Source organism: Sceloporus undulatus, chromosome 1, assembly GCF_019175285.1.
Source record: "Sceloporus undulatus isolate JIND9_A2432 ecotype Alabama chromosome 1, SceUnd_v1.1, whole genome shotgun sequence".
In the NCBI taxonomy this organism is placed as follows: domain Eukaryota; kingdom Metazoa; phylum Chordata; class Lepidosauria; order Squamata; family Phrynosomatidae; genus Sceloporus; species Sceloporus undulatus.
This window is the reverse complement of record NC_056522.1, coordinates 93,810,254-93,823,536: the sequence shown is the minus strand read 5'-3', so window position 1 is coordinate 93,823,536 and position 13,283 is coordinate 93,810,254. Positions and strand designations below refer to the sequence as shown.

The 13,283-nt window shown below is 39.3% G+C and overlaps 1 protein-coding gene across 3 annotated transcripts in view; it reads right to left on the bottom strand.

Annotated features, from left to right (window-relative positions):
- The window catches only part of MAP7 (microtubule associated protein 7), a 135,328-nt gene that overhangs the window by 85,167 nt on the left and 36,878 nt on the right, over positions 1-13,283 (bottom strand). Inside the window, exon 1 of one of the 3 annotated variants that reach the window (XM_042471169.1) lies at positions 9,705-9,732. The exons of the other annotated variants lie outside the window; for them this stretch is intronic. Coding sequence (XP_042327103.1) covers positions 9,705-9,717 — 13 coding nt within the window. The 5' untranslated portion in view covers positions 9,718-9,732. Of the gene's footprint in view, positions 1-9,704; positions 9,733-13,283 lie in introns of those variants that run through there. 3 annotated transcript variants of the gene reach the window in all.

Genomic DNA, 13,283 nt, shown 5'->3' with positions numbered 1-13,283 from the left:
AATATAAATTCAAAAACGCAAACTTGATTTTGTAATTTTATATACCATTTTACTATGCCACTGTATTTAATGGGACTTTAGCATCCACAGATTTTGGTATCCATGGGGGTGGGGTGGGATCCTGGAACCAAATCCCAGCAGATACCAAGGATCCTCTGCATATGTGACTACAATTCTGAAATCTCAAGGTTGAAGTGTAAAGGATGCTCAAGACTGGGATCCTGTTGGGGCATGATGACAGTATAACAACATCAACATAGGTACACAGATGTATTCATTCTCTCCCTTTTTACTTTTCCTCATTTTGTTTTATTATAACCTGAAGCTGAAATGAATTTTTACTACTTGACATATATATGATACTCAACACAATGAAGGTGCAAAATATTTTTACTGTGACGCAAGTAAAACAAACCAAACTGGCACTTTCACAGTGGCACTTTCAAACTGGTTCCATAGGTATTCGTGCCCTTTGCTGTGGTGTGGGGATAAAAAAGCTCTGATACAAGCTGCCTCCAGAATTCACATAAATAGATTAATGGAACCCACCTGTGAACAATTCCAGCACCACATTATCCCAGATTAAATACATCTATTTCTACAAGGCCCTTGCGTTTGTTGGAAAGCACATCTAAACAAACAACATTATGAAGACTAAGGAAGTATTAAAATAACTCCAGGAGAAAGTTGTGCAGAAGCACCAATTAAGTTGGGGTTATTTAAAACAAAACCCCAAAATATGAATGTGTTCCAAAGTGGCATTAAATCCATTATTACAAAATGGAAAGCACATAGATTAATTATGAGTTTGCCAAGAGAAGGCTGTCTACCAAAACCCAGTGATGACTGGCTAAAGAGGTATTAGTGATTAATGAAGCACCCCAAAAGGTAACTATAATTCTAAGGGAGCTGGAGAGAGCTACAGCTGGACCTCCAGAAAGCTGGCTTTTAGGAACAGTGGCAAGATTTCAGGGGAGGGGGGGACTTTATCAAAGATATCTAAGAGGCTATGAAAAGGCATGTAGGGAACATAGAAAACATGTGGGGAAAGTTCTTCAGCCTAATCATAAAAATTTGAACCCTTTCCCTCTTGTTGCAAAATACTACGTGTGGCACAAAGCCACACAAAGCCAAAGTGATCACTGCACTGAGAATACGCACACTCACACCCCATAAACCATGATGGTGACAAAAGCATCTTCCTCAGCAAGGACTGGGAACCTGTTCTGGAGTGAATGGAGACAAAGAGAGGGAAGTTCTACAGGAAAATTTGTTTTAATGAGCAAGAGACCTGCATAGAAGCTTCACCTTCCAGCAAGATGATGAGTCTAAACACACAGCCATAGTAACACTGGGGTAGCTTAAGGACAAGATCTTGAATATCTTGCAATGATTCAGCCAAAACCCAGACCTCAGTTTGCTTGGGAATTTATAACACTACGTCAAAGCTGCTGTTCAATAATGGTCTGTATCCAACCTGACAAAGCCAGGATTTGTGGTAGTGGCAGGAAGATTGAACAAAAACTGCTGGACCCAGAAACACAAAGCTGAGAATTACTTTGCCAGGAAGGGTCACATCTGTAATTTCTACTTCAAGTATTCACTTGGGATTTGCATGAATACTTGTGCAACCAACAAGTGCAAGTTTGAGTTTATTTACTTAACTTTTATACCACAATAAAATAATGCATGCTTTCACATTGTGGTGTATCTTGTGTACATCAGGTGGTAACAATGTCAATTAAATCCATTTCACTTCCAGGTTGCAACACCATAAAATGTAGAAAAGTCAAGGTAAGACTTAATACCTCTGCAAATCACTGTATGCGTTACAACATATGGTATATCCAAGCTGAATAATGCTAAACAACCTCATCTTACAGATATCTTTTTGGGAGGATGAGGAAATATGTGTGTACATGTGTGTGTATGTATGTATGCACACTCCATGCATAAGAAATATAATGCACCCTCATCACCCTGCATCACTGTTATCATCCTTGGGCTACAGGCTTAATTCCTAATGTGGGATTTTAACCAATAGTCACCATCTGGTCCAAGAGGCTTATATGGATTCTGTGATTTATTTTAGAACTAGTTATGTTAAAAATAGCTGTAGGAAGTTTCAAGCATGTTTTCAAATATCACTGACTAAAATTTTTAACTGACTCTGACAATGAGACTTATGAATGATAACTATAAAACATTCTAGAAATAATATGCATTGATTCTTATTCAATATATAATGATGGCATTCATATTATATTCTAGTACTCTACATGTGAAAAGACTATTACTCACTTTTCTCTGCTTAGAATTTGATGGCACTTAGTTCATGGCACACTAGTTCATATGGCACACTTAAGTGGCAGCTCAATTACTTCTCGATTATTTTCCAGTATCAGTGCAAGTGCAAATAGCCATATTTTATATTTCATCTATTAATCTATCCATCTCCTGGGAGGAAGCAGCTGCACATTTTCTACATGCAGGTGTGTACATTTCCTTTTAAAAAATGGATGTTGCTAGGCAACATAAGTATTTCTTCCTCAGAGAGAGAGCAAAATTTTTGCTTGCAAAACCACACACCATTGAATATTACCATATTACCATATTACCAGATATCCAACACACACACGCACCATTTGCATGTTTGTTTCCCTAAAACTAACAAAGCATCCTCAAGCTTGGGCCCAACCTTCAATGACTAAGAAAGTTCTCCTAACCTTCTAGAATGTACAGCCAAAACACAGAAATATGTCCTTCTCGCACCTTTTAGCACTATGATTCCACTTTAACTGTCATGGCTCCATCCTATGGAATCCTGGGACTAGCGGTTTAGGGAGGGACATTTATAATTCTCAATCATAGCACTCCAGTGACTTCCCAAACTACAAAGCCCAGGATTCCATACGATTGACCCATGGCAGTTAAAGTGCTATAATGATATAGTGTGAAAGCTTCAAGAATCCACCAGCTACATGTCCAGGTAGTCACATTTCAAACCTTCAAGTAGAGGACCTTTTCATAAATGGGGGCTTAGAAATGGTGTTCCAACCGATGTCATTCACCCCATGTTTCCAGTCCCATGGTCACTCACATAAGGAAGACAGTATTGCTAACATAAGCTCCAGGCCCAAAACACTCTGCAGAAATAATTCAGTTTGAGACAGCTTTAACTGCCCTAGCTCAATGCTAGAGAATTCTTAGAACTGCAGTTTTGTAATTTAGTCTTCTCTGTCAGAGAGCTCTGATGCCACAATAAACTACAATTCCCAGGATTCCCTAGCACTAAGCCTGAGCAATTAAAGCAATCTCAAACTAGATTATTTCTGCAGTATGTTTTTGGCCATAGTGTTTTCCAAGAACCCAAGCAATATATCATCCTGAAGATCTAGAAATGTGAAGAAGTACTACCACACTCTCTAGCTCAGTGGTTCCCAACCTTTTGTCCTCCTTTTTTTACCTCAGCTCCCAGAAGCCCCAGTCCACTTGGTCAACAATCAGGAATTATGGGAGCTGAAGGACTTGAAGGGTGGGAATCACAACTCTAAACCACAAAGAATCTTCTGGACATAAAGGGCAGCAACCCAGCACCTCAGGGTCAGACTCATTCTAAGTCTATTCAGCTGATTTCCTTCTACCAAAACATTTTCGATATGTAGTGACAATTTTGAAGTTCAAATGGCTAAATAAAGTATTCTACACCTTTTAAAATGGAAAAACTGAAGTCAACAGCTGAATGGCTCCAATGACATTGGAGAATGTAAAAGTCTTTCCCAGTATGATGTGGGTGGGAGGTGGGATTCTCACATTAAAGACATAGTAATAAAAGCTTAAGGTAGTTTGGGAAAACTTTAGTTCAGTCCACAGTGGAGAGAAGAACCAGGATGCACCAAGCATGTCCTTCAGACTCTGTTAGATTGCAATTCCCATCAGTCTTAATCAGCACAGCAATAGTAAAGAATGTCTTCTTCTCACAACAGTGCGTACACCAGTATAAAAAGGCTTAGTTCAGTTGCTATGTCTGTTTTGCAGCTGTCCATGGTACCGATATTGGGCTGACCCTTGCTGCTTAAATAAATGCAGGACAACTTCCTAGGATAATTCTTCTCTGAATTCATTGGATTTAAACATTAGTTCTGCTGGGCAACAAGAAAGAGAGCCAGAAAAGTGGAAGGGAAAATTCTTCCCTTTCATCCCCTGTTGCCACCATGACTTGCACTCTTAGAAGAGGAAGAAGTGAAGGAGGAGAATGTGCTTGGCCCCTGATGGGAGGAGACAACTGCTTGGAGAATTGCAAGAGGATGGCATGGCAGCAATAGAGACAGGCAGGGAGGGGGAACCCTGATTATCAGCCCAAAACACAAAGGCATAATGGACAATCAAGACAGACATTTCACTAGCAAGAATTATTCTATACATCTCTGATTTATCAGTACTTGGATAAAAGAAAATAATATTAAGGGTGAAGTCCAACATTTATGGAATACAACCTCCCCTTGAAGCCCCTCAGACCATCTAAATATGCATCAGAGGGCCCCCAATCCTTCAGAGCAGATTTTGAGGATACATAAGGGACTGCAAGGGGAAAGGAGATTGCTCTTTCCATGCTGCACTAATGGACTTACTGGTGGGAGAGTTGATTAGATATCATTCTATATTCCTTTATTATGATATGTTGAGCAGCTTGCTGTTCACAAACATCTTACATCTTAGAACATACATCAATTTTCCCCATACAAGAACATCTTAGAACTTTGCTTCTTCCCTGCTTTTTAGCTAGATCATGATCCCCCAATATTTTTTTATCCATTGTACATCATTTTGGAGGTGGAAAAGTAATAAGCACATACTTTAAATAAATATATAATAACATTTAGAGAATTTGTGAGTCAAGAATTAGACTGCTAATCATTCTTTAACCAAGCATTTTAACAAAGTTTCATTTTTAAAAAAAGAAAGAAGAGAGAAAGGAACTCTCTCAAATCTTTAACTCTCTTCTCAGACAGGATTAATGATACTCTGACCATTTCAACCCTTCCCCAAATGGTAATTCACCTTTAGATAGTCTTTTCAGCTCTCTCAGGTAGCTATTAATGGGAAGAAAGCCTGTGTGGGATGGAATTATCTCTTGGTGAATAGGTTGTTGCCTCAAATCCACCTCTCAGTGAGAAAGAGCACTAAATTAAAGAGCACTACATGATTCTAACTTTGAATAACTATGATAAATAGTGATATTTGCACATGAAGATCAAAGTTGGCCACAATTTACTGAATAATAGCAATTTTCAAGAGTATCAGCATCCCCATTGGATACTGAATTTTATCAGCTGGAAGGTATCCTTTTATCTCAAAAATGTGTGCCATAAGACCAGGTCACCCCAACTGAATGACCCAGGAAGACAGTCAGGCCTCAAGTCAGTTCTGATCCCATGTCATCTAAGCCAAAGGAATGTTACAGGGAATCTACCTTCCAAGTGATACGTTGAGATGCCAGCTGTTTCCCTAATGTAATCCTACCCTCTAACCCATGCTTACCTTCTCTTGCCAGTTGTGGCTTGATATATTAGACCTCAAATAGAAGTCCATGCATGCAGTGTAGAACAGGCCAAAAAACCCAAACGCCCAAATGCCTATTTGGATTGGGGTGGGGGATCATTCTCAACTCTGATGGGCAATTTGCTGGTCTCATGCTGCTATGCCAAAGAAAGAGGGAAGAAGCCAGGTCAGCCAGTTAAGAAGGCAAGGCTACACAGGCTATCTTGGTTAAAACGCCCCAGAGTGTTGTTTTTCTGACCAGTCTTGTTGCACCCATCAGAAAGCAAAGGTGGACAGAAAGCAATCCATGTGGACAATTTTGGATTTTGGAGTGTTTCAGATTTCAGAATTCTAGATAAGGGAGACTAAAGCTATAGAATACTATTCTAGACAAAAGAAAACAGAGAGAGAGAGGAGAAAAGAGAGAGTTCTCTGTACTTATAGAATACTCCTACACAGAAAAAGTTCCTTGCACAGAGAAGACAGAGAGAAGGCTTGGCTACAACCTTTTTCCTTGACATCTGCCCCCCCCCCCACACACACTAATACAATTAAAGTCACATCAAAAGCAAGTCCAACCATGTTCAGTGATGCTTACACCTGAGTAACTGGACTATTAAATCCAACAGAATTTGTCATTTCCAGTCACTGCAATGGAATTTAGGTGAGGCTAACTTCTGATGGCCTATGATTAGTATTCTTTATCACAATGAACCTGTCAGTCCTTGTAAATGTTTATAGTACTTGGCTCACAAACTGTTCATTATTATGCTCCTGAATTCTGTTTCAATTTTCTGCAGGGCAATAAACCAATGCATTTTTAAAATTTATATTATTATATAGTGCCCAATAACCCAGAGACCCTTCTGTATTTTTGTTGTTGCTGTTATATAGTACATACACAAAATATGTACACAGATATACAGTATAGTGATTCTTTACAGAATGGTAACTTCTCTAGTAATTCACAAAATATATACATACACACACATATAGTGATTCTTGACAGAATGGTAACTTCCAGAAAGCATTTAGAGAGAGAATGGGGGGAAAGATGGGGGGTGGGGGTAACTTCCAGTAAATCACAGAGGAAACTGGGAGAAAATTGAATTTGTTAGTGTCCCATTATTAAAGTTAGTTAATAATCTTTATGTCAAACAATACATACAGGTTTTTTTTTTTTTTAGTATTTTGAATGTACTACCACGTCCTGATTTATAGGGAATGTTATACAACTTAGTATTTAAACCATTATTTTCAAAAGATAGTTATTTAGATATGTTACAGCTTAATAGGTTCAGCTCTATTTTCCCTGATCAATGATATATTTCTCCTGAGTATCATGATTATCTTTTATCCAAAAGCCCCCTCTCTGCCTGCAGTTCATACCCATTTTACATTTTATCACTTGGCTACTGACTATCATGCATTGTTTGCAACATCTATATTAATATTGGGATGTGGATTCATTTTGAGAAAAAAGGGTTTGGGAGCTGAGTGAGGGATTAAACACTGCGACCTTTCACATCTGGATGCTGGATTAAGGCTGGGATTAAAATGAGGCTGAAATCTTGGCCTACTTCAGACTAAATATTCATTCAATTAATAAACTACACTCACCCACCTGTTTTCAAAATATGCAGTCTGCTACTATTTTCACTCATTAAGTTTGTGACTAAAATAAATGTGTGTGAGTAGGGGAGGGAGATCTACGTGTAGGTAACATAACCCAGTATTTTAAATGTTGAGAGCCAGTATGGTATAGGCCTGAGATAAATGGGCCAAAAGTACCACCTTTGGGCTGATTTGGGGCTGTGACATTCAGATGACACATGCCCCCGGGTCAGGCTAAAATAGCCTCGCTGTGCCCGCCTAAGGCGGCTCAAACCCAGTCACAAAAGGAGTGCAAAAGAAGCTCTCCTTGCCAGCAGTCCATTGTGAAGTGCGGTGGAGGGCGGCCTTGGGACCATGGTGTCTGCTCCCTGTGGTCCTGCACTGAACAGGGAACTATTGAGGTGAGAGTAACGCTGGCTGCTCCTTTTGCCCCGTCTGCTCAACCCCCTAGTGGCCTGAGTACTGGACTAAGACTCCTGGAGATAAGGGTTTGAATTCTTCCTCCACCATGAAAACTCACTGAGTGCCCTGGGGCAAGTCACACCATCTGACCTTAGAACAATGCATTAGCAAACCTACTCTGAAAAAAAATCTCTCCAAGAAAGTCTTATTAGACTGTCACCATGAGTTGGAGTTGACATCAAGTCATGTAACAACAATATTAAATATCACCTTTATCTGCTTTGCTTTAAGAAGTACTTTATTTTCTCTTTGTTTTAATGAACTCATTTGCTTCAAAAGCCAAAACCTTTCACTCAATATGCATTATGCATACAGCTATTTTAACATATCTGATGTATTTTTCTAAGTGAATAAGTCTTTTAATTTTGACCAGCAAAACAACAGGTTGGGCACAATATTTGTCTTCTGTGGGTGACAGGGCTGCATCCATTGAAAGCTTCTTTCCATTCCATCCATGAGACATTTTTACTGCCATAATGAAGAAGGGAGCTAGAGTGTTCTTTTTCAATAACCCACCCCCCATCCATGAAAACTGCTGTGGATGACTGGAGGAATCCTCCATAACAAGAGAAAAGATGACTCGGGGGAGAGAGCAGAAATAGATGAAAATCACTCCTATTCCCTTTCTACCTGTGGAAGCACTCTAAGCAGACACTATTTCCAGAGAAAGGAAATAATGGGTCGAACCTGATGGCAAATGCTGGCTTCTGTGTCAATGGGACAATGAATCCACTCTGGATTTTACTTCATATTTTAAAGGTGCCACCCAAAATGCTGAAGCTTCCATAATCCCTTCTATTGGGTTCAGCAGTTTGGAGAGCTCTTTAAATTTTTTATACTAAACCACAAATCAGATCCATCACCTGTGTGACACAGAAGCCACCAGCTACTAGGGATCCAACCTTGAGGTTACTTTCACTCATACAGTGAAGTACAAACTTTTTCATGGCAGCACCAAAACACGTTTTCTTTCATAATCAGGTAAGTCAAGTTAATGCCCTGAGTGTCCAACTACATTCCTCACTACCAGAGCCTGATGAAAGTGACAGTGTTTTTCTTTTTTCTTTGAATGGAAAACAACCTAATCATGACCGTTCTAGAGGGAATTATGGGATGAAATCCAAAGAGGTCACTTCCATGTTTTGCATATCAGTTTAAGTTGTTCTGAACAATTTTACAACCACAAAGAACAACAGCAGTGGGTCGGTAGGTACGAAGACATTCTAATCCTTTCCTTCCTCAAATATTGACTAAAATCACTTCACACACACACCAAACTTGCTGCTTACCTTGGGAGGGTAGCTCCCACCACAACCAATAGGAACATTATTACTTTAAAGAAATGGAGATTTGAAAATGAATTCTGGAAAGTGACAGAAAGCATAGAAAATATATATACATAGAATATATCTATACTGATATATTTGAGTAGCCTCTGTAAATTAGCTTCTGCAAATTAGCCAGGAAAAGTCTCACATAAATAGTCACAAATACAAATGTTTACAGAACAGGAGTTTGATGTGACAGTATCTTGACTTCGATGCTATTGCAGCTCTTAATCCAAAGCATATTAATATATGCCAGCAAACACTAGCCCAAAGGTACTGACTTTACTTCCCAGAGAGGCAGCTATCCCTCTTCTCAGTTCTCTTTCTGCATCTATCAATCTTTGAAAATTCACTGATAATTTAGGACTAATTTTCAAAGCATGAAATAGAACTCACTGGTGTTCTCTTTTTATCCCAGAGATACCCTTTAAATCCAGAAAACAAACCTAGGGCTATAATAGAAAGTATTTTGCGGGGTGGGGATGAAAGATGCTGAAATGACAAAACTTTCCCTTCTAAAATGAGGTTTAAATTCCACTGCAAACAAACAAACAAACAAAACTATGCATGTAACCAAGCAACACCCATTCTGATACAGCACAAAAATAACTGTACTACACTGGCTGAGAAAAGCACATTAAAACAAAAACACACCAAAAGGAGTTTGTTTTCCTACTGTATAACCAAAAACCTAAGAACCTTTCCCCTCAACTCTGAATCACTAAGAGCTACGTCTTGAAATGAAACTGAGTTCCTTACCTTCTTCCTCCATTACTGTGAGCACTTTGGTCACATAAGCTTTCCCAAGGATCTATTGTGGCTCCACAGTGTGACCCATATTAGAGCTGTATGACTTTGACATTGCTTAAATCCATGCACAGATGAAACCTGACTGGCAGTAAAGAAATCCAAGTAAGGCTGAAGTGACAGTTTGTGGCAGATACCTTTCGATTTGCGATTTCAAATCAGCCAAGAATGAAGGAGTGGTATCTCCGGTGCAAATAGAACATAGTTTTCCTGGTCAAAGCAGACATCTCCTTATGTTCCCTAGTTCAGCATCTGATCAAAATGGAGCCTGTCAGTCACATCCATGAGATTATTTGAGGGGGCAGAGGAAGGGGGGAAATCTACAGAGCCTTTCCCAGGGCAGTGCGTCAGTAATGTGAGCAGCTTAGCCGAAGGTAAGCCTGAAGCAACTGGTTAGGGGGTGTAGGCAGCTGTCTGCCATACTGCCTCATTTTCCATCACAGTGCACAACACAGTGTATGGCCCAATTGTTCCTGTTTACTAGGAAGGATCTCTGTATTCTGGAACCCAGCAGCAGGTAAATCAATGTCTCTATTCCTTGTCCTTGGAGTTTGCCTTGTGAAAAAGTTGCCGGCTTTAATCATTCTTCAGGCCAAAGTCTTTAATCAAAGCCTATGAAAGTTAGTGCCCAGCTCCATTCCACACTACCAGAACCCGGTAAAAGTGACAGTTTTTTTAAAAATGTAATACAGCTCTAATCATGGCCATTCTTGGAGAGGTTTATGGAACATGAAATCCTAAAATGTAAATCTTCCATGTTTTGTATATCATTTTAAGTTGTGAACATTTTTACAACTACAAAAAACAGCAGTGAATTGGTGGGCACGAAGACATCTAATCCTTTCCTTCCCCAGATATGGACTGACATCACTCCACCCCACCCTCAAAGTTGCTATTTGCATTAGGAGAATGACTGTCACCAGTGCCAATGAGCATGGGTGGGGTGTGTGGGCCACACCTGGTGATACCCTAAAAGGACAGAGACAAACACTGAAGTTCTGGACCATGCCAACCACTACCATGTCAGGATGCACAGGGAAGCCATTGAAATCCACAAACAACCAGAAAGAAGAAACCCTTAAAGTGAACAAAGTTTGGCTACCAGTCCTGAGGAATAGCAAAATAAGGACTCAGCAAATGCAAATGGAAAACCATTCAGAGTCAGGGGCTTTCCCAGCAGATAATGATCACCAATTAACAGACATTAATCATTGTTTGCCTTAGCCTCCCAGCCTGAGGCCAGCCATCAGCACAGAACAATACACATGCAAATCACTCCTGCATTCCCAGGCTCACTCAGTATATATACACCCAATTTTTTCCAGGCACAGCATTCTCTGAAGATGCCAGCCACAGATGCTGGCGAAACGTCAGGAAGAAACTTTTCTGAAACATGGCCACATAGCCCGAAAAACCCACAAAAAACTAGAGACAACACTGCTCCCCAAACATATGCCTTTCAGAAGAAAAGGGCTGTGGTGTTTGCCTGCATCCCTTTAAAATGCTGGAGCTCAGCGGAAGAGATGGTGTGAGTGGGACAAGACTCAGAAAGAGGAGAAAGAAGGGAACAACTCAGTCTTTTTAAAATTTTCTTCAAAAGCATGACATCTTACAAAATGTTGACTTTAACCACATGAAATAAGGTACATGTAAATGCATTTAGGTTGTTGATATAACACTGTAATTTAAAGGTATAATTTTAATGTTGCTGCTTGTTTATGTCACAACTATTACCATTACATTCAGTGATATACTGAAATTATGATTAATGAGTAACATTATTACAAAAAAACATTGCTAAGGATTCTGTATGGTGTGGTATGGGAGGAGGTCAATGGCGGAGGGGGTGACACCATAAGTTACTGTGCTCAGTGGCACCAACTGTAATGATGCCACTGCCATTGGAAGCGAGGCTCCCAATGCAGCCCAGATGCGAAGTGTGGAAGAAATGTATTACCCCCCATCCTTATTCTACCCATTTCTGTATTGTTTCCCAGCCTACAGGGCTCCCAAGGTGATGAACAAATAAAAACAATAAAAACAATACAGAGGGTTTTTTAAAAATTAAAACATATTAAAATGATATTTAAAAAGCCTTAAAACCAATCCTTAAATCCAATTTTAAAGCAAAACAGAGCATTTATATGTGTATAAGCATACACACAGGTGTACAAATACACACACATATGAAGTTTATACCAATTAGCACACAGCCATATTATATACTGGTGGGAGCCTTACAATGACGTCTTTCCTAACATATTTCTAATCTAAACAACAAATCTCTTCTCTGTGATTTAAAAACCATAGATTATGGGCTATGGCAGGTGAAATGAATATATTACAGTAGGTGGAGCACTAAATAATTTCCAGCAGTGCTCACAAGGACAGTTTAGAAATAACTGCCGATATGAAAACAGCAGCGTGACACAGCATGTCCTATTTTTACTTACAATGCAAGGAATATGTGCTAGTGAGACTCAGAAGTTCATTCATAAGATTTCTGGAGAGTTTTCTCCCCCACCACTACCTCAAATTAGAATGAAAAGAAAATCATGTTATGATTCTGGTGTTCATAGAGCCGGATGTAATACTTTCTGCTTATCCTGCATTCCTAATCTAAATTACACTTTTGAACATGCTATTTTGCCTTGCCTGGAAAACAGATAAATTTTCCCATGCCTGTGGTGCAGTGGGTGAGAGTAAGTATTTGGAGATCCTATCACAGATTTACTGCTTCTCATCTAAGATACCAAGATACCAAAAAACATTAGTAGAGTATTTGGAGAAGTACTCTATAATGAATGGAACTGGGCATTTCAAGCTGCTTCTTTTGTTTCTCTTTCTCTGTCTATTTTGCTATATAATAAATTAGCTCTATAAACTGCTCATCTGTTGGGAGGGGGAAATCTGTTGCTGCTGTGTGCATAACTTGAAGGCACGCATCATAACTTGGTGACCCTAAGGCGACCCTATTACAGGGTTTTCTTGGCAAGTTCTAGAAATGTTCAAATAGCTATCAAAAGGAAAATGGTTTATATCTATTGGTGCCGAAGTTACAGAGGCACTTTAACTTGTAACTGAAGAAAGCCTTGCTGTGTTTCTCATCATTTATTTATATCTTTCACTCATATCCTGCTTTTCTCCCATTTGGGACCCAAAGTGGCTCACATCATATGTTAAAACAGTATAGCTAAAAACAACCTGGAATACAAAAAATTTAAAAAGCATTAAATGCAATCCTCTTAAATAAAACTTTAATTTTAAAAATTAAAGGAACACTGAAACCTATCTACCCAACCAAATTAAAAACTGAAGACTTGTTCAAATATGAAGGACCTGGCCTACCAGAAGAAAAAGACCAGGGAGTTTCATATTCTGGGAGCAGCTGCTGAAAAGACACTCTCCTAGGGTTTCACCAACGGTACTTGTGAAGGTGGTGGGACTGAGAAAAAGTTTTCCTTCAAAGAGCTTAAAAATCAGGTAGGCACATATCATTGTTGTTTTGAGAGGAAGGGGCATCTGTGGAGG